Here is a 12500-nt window from a genome sequence, read left to right as displayed (position 1 = left end):
CTTCTACTGGTCCTTTATGCAGCCCCTCAGTTCAGCCTCTGTCTGAAACAGGCCGTTTTAGCTCCTGTCTCTTTAAGGCCCCGCCTCCTGATGAGCCCACTCTGTTCTGATTGGTCAGCTTCAGGAAGCTTCCTCCGGCTCCGGAGGCTACGTAAACAAACTATAGTAGCAGGATTTCACTTCTTTTTCTCCTTCTTTACTCCAAATGTCAACTTCTCAAATCCATCCGTACATGTTGGAGCTGAACAACACATGGAAACACCTTAGCAACTACATAGCAACTACCTTAGCAACAGCCTTAGCAACAGCCTTAACAACAACCTTAGAAACCACCTTAGCAACAACCTTAGCAACCACCTAGCAACCAAGGCAACAGAGCAGACGGCCGTTAAGCTTGTCAGCGAGGTAGAAAAAGTGTTGCATCCGAAGGTCAGAGCAGGTTGAAGCCCTGACTTTTGACTTGCAGGCAGCGTTTCTTCATACGTTCATCTTAAGTTTTGGAACTTTGACCATGTTTAACATCCGACATCAGAACAGGAAATAAATAACAGAAAACCACAATAAGCAGAATATGTGTCCTTTCAGTGTTTTGGGGATGTTTTACATGTTTATTAGAGATGGAAGAGTCTCTACCTGCTCTCTGAGGGATCTCAGATACTCCTGAAGTCCAGAAATGATTCCCTCCAAATCCCTCTGAAGAGCTTCATTAGCCAAAATCTGACCTGGAGGAGGAAGAGGAGGAGGAGAGGAAGAGGAGGAGAGCAGAGAGAGGAGGAGGAGGAGGAGAGGAAGAGGAGGAGAGCAGAGAGAGGAGGAGGAGGAGGAGAGGAAGAGGAGGAGAGCAGAGAGAGGAGGAGGAGGAGGAGGAGAGGAAGAGGAGGAGGAGGAATCATTTTATTAACTTTACCAAACAGCCAATCACAGGACTCCAGTCTGAGAGAGGTTCTGGGATTGGTCAGTTCTCTCCTCACCGTCGGTCAGCTGTTGCTCCAGCTCTTTGATCTCCTGTGTCTCCATGGCGATGCGTGTCAGCATGTCGTCGAGGCGACCCTCCAGCTCGCTCTGCTTCCTGCTCATCCTGTCCAACAGCTGTCTCACACTGGCCAACCGGGACGTCACACGGGCCTGGGAGGGAGACGTCAGCCAATCAGAACAGGTACAGAAAAAATACTGTGTTCCTATTGGTTACTTATAATCATAATGTTATAATAATATGAGTTTCCTAAAGGGTCATTTCACTGAACGTTCAGTTTACTGGTCCCGTTAGTTCTCCGCCTGTGGAAATCTGTGCTTTTTTTGTCATTTTTTAAAAATAATAAACTTTATTTATAATATTATAAGTTGGGAACAACAGCACATAATGCCAGGGAACGATATAAAATACATAAACTAAATCTACTAAACTAAAACTAGAAAATTATATTTTAAAATGTATATAAATAATCAAATGAATAAAATCAGTAATATAAAAAAAATAATAGAAGCAACTTATTATATCTGTTAAAAAGTCTGATGGTTTTCATAGATGATCAAATGGTTTCCAGATAATTCTAGACGTCATTTATGAAAGACAGATGGTTTACGTACGTTACATTAACATTTAAGAGGAATTATTATGCTTTTCCTTATTTTCAGATGTTCAAAGTGTCAATAATGAAGTAAAGGTCTGTAGCAGCTTCAACCTGCTCTGAATGTTCGGTTTTCTGATGTTTTTTCTACTTTCAACCCGAACTGACGTCAGCTGGTGATTTCTTTATCTGCTCCACGCACAGCTCTTCATCAAACATCATCATCACTGCAGCTGTTCCTGCTTGTGTTATTCCTCCCGCCATTATTTCTGACTGATCCGCTCAACAAACAGCACCAAATATCTCCAGATGTTGTTCTGTCGACTGGTTTTTACTGCTGCTAACGAAGCTCCGCTGATTCCACGAGGAACACTTTTCATTTCCTGTAAATTTTTCACAATAAAAGTGTCTGTTATTTAGTCATTTAAAAGCTTTTAATATGAAACAGTGAAGCAGGAAAGGCGGTAACTAAACACGACTGATACGGCTGCCCCACCAATCAGAACAGAGTGGGCTCATCGGGAGGCGGGGCTTAAAGACACAGGAACTACAACAGCCTGTTAGAGACATAAAGGGCCAGTTTAAGATAAATAAAGAGTTTTTATCTGTGAATATAATATAATAAATAATGTCAAGCAAATAAATAATAGGCTTTGCCTTTATATACATTGATAATGCAGTAATATTATATGCTCTTATTAAACTTTATCTACTGAGTTTAAAGGTTCATTGTTGACATTTTCATTTATTGTAAAGTGTCAGTTCTGTATCATATGATTGTTATTATTTTATGGTCAGTGGGTTTTTTGTATACTGTCATTATTATGGAAAACATGATCACCAGACTAAGAAAGTTTGTTTTTTCTGACCTTTGAGTTGAAGGGAGTGACGTTTATGACACTGTGCCGCCACGCTTCAGTGGTGACGGCAAGAATAGCGTGCACGCCCACATCTTTATTAAAGTGAATTAGTGATGAAGCAACCTCATGCATGAATCATACATCAATAAAAGACTAAATTTACATGATGAAGATACACAGAAACAGAAATGCATTGTAAAAATAGCACATTGTCAATATTTTAGAGAAACGTTTTCACTGTTTGTTACATTGAAATATTCCTGCTGACATCACTGATGTGTTCCCAGTAAACAAGCTCAGACAGAGCAGAAAGGGTTAAAAGTCTCCTGGAGAATGCGGGCATCGATCCCGCTACCTCTCGCATGCTAAGCGAGCGCTCTACCATTTGAGCTAATTCCCCTGTGCTCCCTCCTCCTCCTCCTCTCCAGAGTTCAGGCCCCTCCCCCACTTTTACAGTTTAAAGCTTCATTGCTGATGTTTGCAACAGTAGTTTGAATTATTTATCATAAAGTATCAGGTCTTTATCAGGGATATTATAGGTCATTTTAGGGTTAGTGCTTTATAATCAAACATTATAAGTGGCTTTTTTGAATACTTCCATTATTATGGAAATCATGATCACATGTTTAATCAGAACTTATTTATTAAATGATACACATTTATATCAATGAAGAGAATATCATTTCTATACTTGCATAGTGTTCCAAACCTATTTTTAGCTGATTATACATGTTTACTTTTACTGAAGTCAAACTGTGTGCAGGACTTTTCCTGCTCATGTAGTATATTGTATGTTGCATTGAAGTATTTCTGCTTTGACTACTCTGTTCCCAGTAAACATGCTCAGACAGAGCAGAAAGGGTTAAAAGTCTTTCTGGAGAATGCGGGCATCGATCCCGCTACCTCTCACATGCTAAGCGAGCGCTCTACCATTTGAGCTAATTCCCCTGTGCTCCCTCCTCCTCCTTCACTGCCCCCCCCTCCTCCATGTTCCTGTTTCTGCAGCAGGGAGCAGATCTCTGCTGCTCAGTGTCTCTACATTACTCTGCATGTCTGTCTGTGTTCTCGTGGTAACGTGCTGACTAATAAAAAAATGATTCTGCTACTTTATAAAATCAGTGTGTTTACAGGTACTTCATTAACCGTAAGCTGATTTCTTAAATATCGAACCCTAAAACAATATGAACTGTGTTTCTAATCAGTGAACATGTGCAGCACAACATACTGCAGACAGAGGAGGCACCACTGTGACACAGCAGCAGGTTTAATGTAAAGATCATTACAAAATAAACGTTTAAAGACGTTTAAATCAGAACATTACCACCACTAAACGTTTCACTATTAGTAACATTTGGACACAATCATGCTGTGAGCTGTGCACTCCTGCTCTGATTACTGACCTGCTGCTTGTATTGACAGATTTAATCAGCAGACCCAAACTGGATCTGCACCCTAAGAACTTTGAGGACACCTCAGAGACGCTGCTTGGAAGTTTCATGTTTTTGTTGTTTTTAGAGGTTTTCAAGGTGAAGTTGAGGTCAAAGAGCCTCACCAGTTATTATTTATGTATTTGTTTGTTTATGTGTTGTAGTGTTAATTGTTGGGAGATGATTAATGGTTAATGTTTTTGCAAATTAATTCACACGTTCACACTTTGTTTTTTTCAACTGTTTGTGACAAAATAAAACGGTTCTACTAAAATCTGCTAAATGTTTCTTTCAGCCTGTTTGAGGTGGTTTCAGGTTGTTTTAATGTGTTCTATGTGCTTCTTCATGATCAAAAACAGTCTTTGTTATCTTAAATGAATATTGTTTATCATATTACAAGCAAAAAAACATTCATCACTGCTGAAAACTGTAAACAAAATCTGCAGATTGAGTGTGGGCCTGGTAATCAGATTACTACAGTATACTACTGAGTAACCTGATTACTCAGTAATCTCTCCCTTGTTCACTCGTCCTGATATATCAGACGCTCAGACGTTTACTGTGTAGTCAGACTCACTCATCACTGTCATCTATAAACTGTGGTGCAGAGAGAAGTGAACATGTTTTTATATCATTGTAGATTCTAATTTCACACATTCAAACTAAACAGAAATCTGCAGCTACGTCACTCCACATGTTTCAGACGTGTCTGAAATGATCCAGTAATCAGCCTCTAGAGGTTGATATGAACAGCTGTCACACTGAGGTGGCAGCGTTTTACTCACTTCTTATTTCATCTAAACGGACTCTGTTCATAACCTGTGATGAAAGGTCACAGACAAACAGGCTGCTTCATCAGCTGCTTTCTGCTTCACTTCCTGCTGCTCATGTATCAGGATGTTGTGAGCTGCATTCACACCAAACACTGACTGAATGAATGTTCACAGCTGACTCAACAACAAGACTTTAAACTGTGTCGTCATCTCAGAGATCTCATAAGTTAGTAAAAGTCTGAAACATCATTGATAGGTGACACTTGTCAGGAAGCAGCGTTAGTTTACAATATTCATTCTGTCCTCCATCATGTCACAGAGTCGTCTACCATCGCCCGACTCAGCGCAGCGCCAGACGACATCATCCTGTGTTGCAGCAACATTTATGTTTTTATGTATTTATGAGTTTCATGTTGAGGCGTCTTCCACACAGTGATGATGTCAGTCTGAGCAGCGAGCACACGAACGTAAACTGTCTGTACAATATCTCATAAACCAAGTATTAGATCTGTATATCAAGAAGCTACTGATGCTTCAGGATGAGAGTCACACAGCTGTAAACATGCAGCTAATCTGACAACAAATAAGCAGGATCAGCTGTGCAGTATTATAGTTACACTTAATAAAGTAAACTGAGTTATATAAAAGCACTAGAGCTGCAACTAACCATTATTTGATCATGAATAGTTTGGTCTTTAAACGTTGTTTTCTCTGATCAACAGTCCAAAACACAAAATATTCAGTTTACAACAAATAAAAGTATAAAATCATCACATCTGAGAAAACGAAGGCAGCAAATCTAAAAATGACTGAAACAATTAATCAATTATCAAAATAGTTGCTGATTAATTTCCTGTTGATCGACGTATTGATTAAGTGACTAATGAAAGAAGAACGAAGACATAAAATACAATTCTGAAAGTTTTCTGTCTAATAGATTTTTAAGGAACATTTCTCATAATCACTGATGAAAGGATGTGATATATATATATAATGTTATTTTCCTGCCTGTTGAATAATGACATAAGAGACACATTTAACACTGACTTTGTTCTCAGCGTGTTTGTTTCTATGTTAGTTCATAAGCTGTGTGCTGTGAACTCACAGTGTGATGAAGGATCAGTTCAGTCTAACCGTCTGCTTCTGATTCTCCGTCCTCCACCCCAGAGACCACAGGGGGCTGCTGGGTAACATCCTGCATGTCCTCCCCCCTCCTCCTCTTCCTCTCGTCTGTCAGTCCTCAGTAAACAACAACATTTCACCTCCTCCTCTCTGCACTAAACATCTCTCACTCCATCTCTCCACTCTGAACTCCGGTCTGTGTTTTCCTCTCTTCTGTCTTCTCTCCGTTACAAACTTCCCTTCCTCTCCTGCTCTCTCTCTCTCTCCCCTTTCTTTGAATCAACACAGGAAATCTTTCTTGCAGCCAATCAGAGGGACAGCTGCAGAGTGACAGGCCAACCAGGCCAATGGGAGCCAGTTAAAGTTGTTAAGCCCCGCCCCTCGAAGGGGGGATCCCTGGGGGAGGAGTCAGAGGTTCTTAAAGAGAGGACGACCTGTTGCTGCTGTTAGAGACCAGTGTTTGTACACCACAGTTAGTCTTTCTGAAGAGTTTTGTTGCTGTCAGCTCAGAAGACAAGCAGGAGAAGAATGAGACTCACTGCAGGGTTTAAAGAGACGACTGCAGCTTCTCACTGCTGCTGTTTCACTGCATGTTTGTTTTCAGGGGAAGAAGCAGGACGAGGGTCAGCAGGAGGAGGAGGAGGAGGAGGAGGGAGCACAGGGGAATTAGCTCAAATGGTAGAGCGCTCGCTTAGCATGCGAGAGGTAGCGGGATCGATGCCCGCATTCTCCAGAAAGACTTTTAACCCTTTCTGCTCTGTCTGAGCATGTTTACTGGGAACAGAGTAGTCAAAGCAGAAATACTTCAATGCAACATACAATATACTACATGAGCAGGAAAAGTCCTGCACACAGTTTGACTTCAGTAAAAGTAAACATGTATAATCAGCTAAAAATAGGTTTGGAACACTATGCAAGTATAGAAATGATATTCTCTTCATTGATATAAATGTGTATCATTTAATAAATAAGTTCTGATTAAACATGTGATCATGCTTTCCATAATAATGGAAGTATTCAAAAAAGCCACTTATAATGTTTGATTATAAAGCACTAACCCTAAAATGACCTATAATATCCCTGATAAAGACCTGATACTTTATAATAAATAATTCAAACTACTGTTGCAAACATCAGCAACGAAGCTTTAAACTGTAAAAGTGGGGGAGGGGCCTGAACTCTGGAGAGGAGGAGGAGGAGGAGGAGGAGGAGGAAGAGGGAGCACAGGGGAATTAGCTCAAATGGTAGAGCGCTCGCTTAGCATGTGAGAGGTAGCGGGATCGATGCCCGCATTCTCCAGGAGACTTTTAACCCTTTCTGCTCTGTCTGAGCTTGTTGAGTGGAAACAGCAACAGAACAAGAAGTGTTTAAAAAAGTCAAAGAAGAAATACTCCATTAAAAGTCTAATCTTACTAAAGTAAAGGTTTTGTTGGCAAAATGTACTTAAAACATCCAAATAAATCCTTATTATGTAGAATGACTGCTTCTGTAGTTCTGTATTATTATGTCGTTTATATTATTGTTTATTAATACAGATTCCTAAAAGTATAAGTAGCATTAAAATACAGCTCAGTTTATTTACTTTATATGCTGTTCAGAAGTTTAATCTTTAGAAATACATCATATACTTTATGTTTTCTATGTGAAATGTGAATCTGTAGAGTAATTATGGTAGTCAAATAAATATAGTGCATTAAAAAGTACAATATTATACATTGTTTTATTAATATTGTCTGAAATGTAGTGACAGTTTGATTAGTTACCCGATGTGACCACGAGGAGACGGTCAGGTCAGACATGGAGACGCCAGCTGTGTCTCAGTTCAGGGGCTGCATGCTTCAAACAACGCGGTCTACTGCGGCGTTGTTAAATGTGACGGTCTGGTCTACTGCGGCGTTGTTAAATGAGACGGTCTGGTCTACTACGGCGTTGTTAAATGTGACGGTCTGGTCTACTGCGGCGTTGTTAAATGTGACGGTCTGGTCTACTGCGGCGTTGTTAAATGAGACGGTCTGGTCTACTACGGCGTTGTTAAATGTGACGGTCTGGTCTACTGCGGCGTTGTTAAATGTGACGGTCTGGTCTACTACGGCGTTGTTAAATGTGACGGTCTGGTCTACTACGGCGTTGTTAAATGTGACGGTCTGGTCTACTACGGCGTTGTTAAATGTGACGGTCTGGTCTTGCCGTCGGCGCTGGTCTACTACGGCGTTGTTAAATGAGACGGTCTGGTCTACTACGGCGTTGTTAAATGTGACGGTCTGGTCTACTACGGCGTTGTTAAATGTGACGGTCTGGTCTACTGCGGCGTTGTTAAATGTGACGGTCTGGTCTACTACGGCGTTGTTAAATGTGACGGTCTGGTCTACTACGGCGTTGTTAAATGTGACGGTCTGGTCTACTACGGCGTTGTTAAATGTGACGGTCTGGTCTACTACGGCGTTGTTAAATGAGACGGTCTGGTCTACTACGGCGTTGTTAAATGAGACGGTCTGGTCTACTACGGCGTTGTTAAATGTGACGGTCTGGTCTACTACGGCGTTGTTAAATGAGACGGTCTGGTCTACTACGGCACCGCCGGCGCTGGTCTACTACGGCGCCGCCGGCGTTGTTAAATGTGACGGTCTGGTCTACTGCGGCGTTGTTAAATGTGACGGTCTGGTCTACTGCGGCGTTGTTAAATGTGACGGTCTGGTCTACTGCGGCGTTGTTAAATGTGACGGTCTGGTCTACTGCGGCGTTGTTAAATGTGACGGTCTGGTCTACTGCGGCGTTGTTAAATGTGACGGTCTGGTCTACTGCGGCGTTGTTAAATGTGACGGTCTGGTCTACTGCGGCGTTGTTAAATGTGACGGTCTGGTCTACTGCGGCGTTGTTAAATGTGACGGTCTGGTCTACTGCGGCGTTGTTAAATGTGACGGTCTGGTCTACTACGGCGTTGTTAAATGTGACGGTCTGGTCTACTACGGCGTTGTTAAATGTGACGGTCTGGTCTACTACGGCGTTGTTAAATGTGACGGTCTGGTCTACTACGGCGTTGTTAAATGTGACGGTCTGGTCTACTACGGCGTTGTTAAATGAGACGGTCTGGTCTACTACGGCACCGCCGGCGCTGGTCTACTACGGCGCCGCCGGCGTTGTTAAATGTGACGGTCTGGTCTACTGTGGCGTTGTTAAATGTGACTGGTCTACTACGGCGTTGTTAAATGTGACGGTCTGGTCTACTGTGGCGTTGTTAAATGTGACTGTCTGGTCTACTACGGCGTTGTTAAATGTGACTGTCTGGTCTACTACGGCGTTGTTAGATGTGACGGTCTGGTCTACTACGGCGTTGTTAGATGTGACGGTCTGGTCTACTACGGCGTTGTTAAATGTGACGGTCTGGTCTACTGCGGCGTTGTTAAATGAGACGGTCTGGTCTACTGCGGCGTTGTTAAATGTGACTGTCTGGTCTACTACGGCGTTGTTAGATGTGACGGTCTGGTCTACTACGGCGTTGTTAAATGTGACGGTCTGGTCTACTGCGGCGTTGTTAAATGTGACGGTCTGGTCTACTGCGGCGTTGTTAAATGTGACGGTCTGGTCTACTACGGCGTTGTTAAATGAGACGGTCTGGTCTACTGCGGCGTTGTTAAATGTGACGGTCTGGTCTACTACGGCGTTGTTAAATGAGACGGTCTGGTCTACTGCGGCGTTGTTAAATGAGACGGTCTGGTCTACTACGGCGTTGTTAAATGAGACGGTCTGGTCTACTGCGGCGTTGTTAGATGTGACGGTCTGGTCTACTACGGTGCCGCCGGCGTTGTTAAATGTGACGGTCTGGTCTACTACGGCGTTGTTAAATGAGACGGTCTGGTCTACTACGGTGCCGCCGGCGTTGTTAAATGTGACGGTCTGGTCTACTACGGCGTTGTTAAATGTGACGGTCTGGTCTACTACGGCGTTGTTAAATGTGACGGTCTGGTCTACTACGGCGCCGCCGGCGCTGGTCTACTACGGCGTTGTTAAATGTGACGGTCTGGTCTACTACGGCGTTGTTAAATGAGACGGTCTGGTCTACTACGGCGTTGTTAAATGAGACGGTCTGGTCTACTACGGCGTTGTTAAATGTGACGGTCTGGTCTACTGCGGCGTTGTTAAATGTGACGGTCTGGTCTACTACGGCGTTGTTAAATGTGACGGTCTGGTCTACTACGGCGTTGTTAAATGTGACGGTCTGGTCTACTACGGCGTTGTTAAATGTGACGGTCTGGTCTACTGCGGCGTTGTTAAATGTGACGGTCTGGTCTACTACGGCGTTGTTAAATGTGACGGTCTGGTCTACTGCGGCGTTGTTAAATGTGACGGTCTGGTCTACTACGGCGTTGTTAAATGTGACGGTCTGGTCTACTGCGGCGTTGTTAAATGTGACGGTCTGGTCTACTGCGGCGTTGTTAAATGTGACGGTCTGGTCTACGGAGGTGTCATGAAGCGTCGCTACTTTCGCCTACAAACCTGTGCAGCTGCAGCTGACAATCAGACAGCACCAACTGGCAGTTAGGCCGCGAAGGATCCATCCATTGGATCCTCCAACTTTGGGCTGAGAAGAGCACATTTCCTCTGAAGGAGCCTTTGAATTGAGACAGCCTTGGTCGCGCTGCTGTGATGCATTTGGTCTTCAAATGCAGAAGGATGAAGATCCTGAACTGAGACGCAGCTGCTGAGCAGCAGAGGTCACAGGACATGCAGGCGGGAGGGGGAGTGGAGGAGGAGGGAGCACAGGGGAATTAGCTCAAATGGTAGAGCGCTCGCTTAGCATGTGAGAGGTAGCGGGATCGATGCCCGCATTCTCCAGAGAGACTTTTAACCCTTTCTGCTCTGTCTGAGCATGTTTACTGGGAACAGAGTAGTCAAAGCAGAAATACTTCAATGCAACATACAATATACTACATGAGCAGGAAAAGTCCTGCACACAGTTTGACTTCAGTAAAAGTAAACATGTATAATCAGCTAAAAATAGGTTTGGAACACTATGCAAGTATAGAAATGATATTCTCTTCATTGATATAAATGTGTATCATTTAATAAATAAGTTCTGATTAAACATGTGATCATGATTTCCATAATAATGGAAGTATTCAAAAAAGCCACTTATAATGTTTGATTATAAAGCACTAACCCTAAAATGACCTATAATATCCCTGATAAAGACCTGATACTTTATGATAAATAATTCAAACTACTGTTGCAAACATCAGCATTAAAGCTTTAAACTGTAAAAGTGGGGGAGGGGCCTGAACTCTGGAGAGGAGGAGGAGGAGGGAGCACAGGGGAATTAGCTCAAATGGTAGAGCGCTCGCTTAGCATGCGAGAGGTAGCGGGATCGATGCCCGCATTCTCCAGGAGACTTTTAACCCTTTCTGCTCTGCTCTGTTCTGTCTGGAGAGAAAAACATGTTAAAAGGTTTTAAGATGCAGAATCTGATGTTCCTTCTCTCGCCACGGTCATCCCCTGCTGTGAGGTTGTCGTGGAGACGTGTTTCATCGGACCGACCCGGGCTAATATAGCTTGCGTGAACCTGTCAGTGTGGAAAGATCATTACATTCATTACGCTCTCATATCTAAATAACCATCTGTAATCCAACTAAAACTGAAAGCCATTTATAGTTATCTTGTTTATATGTCTGACTGTAATATGAAAGGATTTCTACTACTGATGACAGAGCAGAAAGGGTTAAAAGTCTCCTGGAGAATGCGGGCATCGATCCCGCTACCTCTCACATGCTAAGCGAGCGCTCTACCATTTGAGCTAATTCCCCTGTGCTCCCTCTTCCTCCTCCTCCTCCTCCTCCTCTCCAGAGTTCAGGCCCCTCCCCCACTTTTACAGTTTAAAGCTTTAATGCTGATGTTTGCAACAGTAGTTTGAATTATTTATCATAAAGTATCAGGTCTTTATCAGGGATATTATAGGTGATTTTAGGGTTAGTGCTTTATAATCAAACATTATAAGTGAATACTTCCATTATTATGGAAAGCATGATCACATGTGTAATCAGAACTTGTTATTGGGCAAATAAAATCAATAACCAATGGATAAAGAATACCTTGAGAATATGGTCAAAACTCTCCACGTCAACATCTAGAGCAGTGAAGATTGCAAATAACACTGATTTTCCTCCATCCAGATTAGGAGCAGGATTCAAAAAATGGCAAGAAAAAGGTTTGATTATGCTGAGCCAGCTGTTTGAAGGAGTTCTAATGTCCTTCGAATAACTTCAGCGTAGATACAATCTTTCAACTCATCATTCCTTTAAGTATCTACAGTTGAGACATTATCTGCAGACACACCAGGAATGGGATAAACTATGCACCACACCATCAAATATAGAGCGTTTTATCATGCTGACAATTCAAGGAACCATCAAAAAGAAGATCATATAACACATATATGAGATACTACGAGACAATCCCAGGGATAATAGTTTGGTTGTTCAGGAAAAGTGGGAATTAGAAATGAACACAGTAATTACAGACGAGGAGTGGGAGCCGTCATGTAGAGAAGGGACACGAGGTAACCAACAGCCCCATGTAGACGGAGTTTGAATGGAAAATTAAAATGAGATATTTTAGGACACCTCTTGTTTCTTCAAAATGCGGGGGCACCTCGGGTCATCGCTGCAGGGGCTGCGGCCTGGCGGGAGACCATACACATATACTCTGGGACTGTCCAAAGCTGTCAGGTTACTGGCATGACACACAACATGAGATTAA

At 42.7% G+C, this 12500-nt stretch overlaps 1 protein-coding gene and 3 non-coding genes across 7 annotated transcripts in view; 2 read left to right on the top strand and 2 right to left on the bottom strand.

Annotated features, from left to right (window-relative positions):
* The window catches only part of cntrl (centriolin), a 95992-nt gene that overhangs the window by 33152 nt on the left and 50340 nt on the right, over positions 1-12500 (bottom strand). For all 4 annotated transcript variants that reach the window (XM_067574669.1, XM_067574660.1, XM_067574652.1 and 1 more), the window contains 2 exons: positions 972-1125; positions 634-722 (listed from right to left, as the gene is read on the bottom strand). In XM_067574669.1, the coding sequence (XP_067430770.1) occupies positions 634-722; positions 972-1125 (243 nt within the window). The remainder of the gene's footprint in view (positions 1-633; positions 723-971; positions 1126-12500) is intronic.
* trnaa-agc (transfer RNA alanine (anticodon AGC)) lies at positions 2756-2828 on the bottom strand. The gene has a single exon. It is a non-coding gene; the product is annotated as a tRNA-Ala (tRNA).
* On the top strand, positions 6411-6483 carry trnaa-agc (transfer RNA alanine (anticodon AGC)). The gene has a single exon. It is a non-coding gene; the product is annotated as a tRNA-Ala (tRNA).
* On the top strand, positions 11059-11131 carry trnaa-agc (transfer RNA alanine (anticodon AGC)). The gene has a single exon. It is a non-coding gene; the product is annotated as a tRNA-Ala (tRNA).

This window comes from Thunnus thynnus, chromosome 2 (genome assembly GCF_963924715.1).
Source record: "Thunnus thynnus chromosome 2, fThuThy2.1, whole genome shotgun sequence".
NCBI lineage: Eukaryota > Metazoa > Chordata > Actinopteri > Scombriformes > Scombridae > Thunnus > Thunnus thynnus.
Note: the sequence above shows the minus strand (reverse complement) of the source record. Positions and strands in the feature narration are given on the sequence as shown.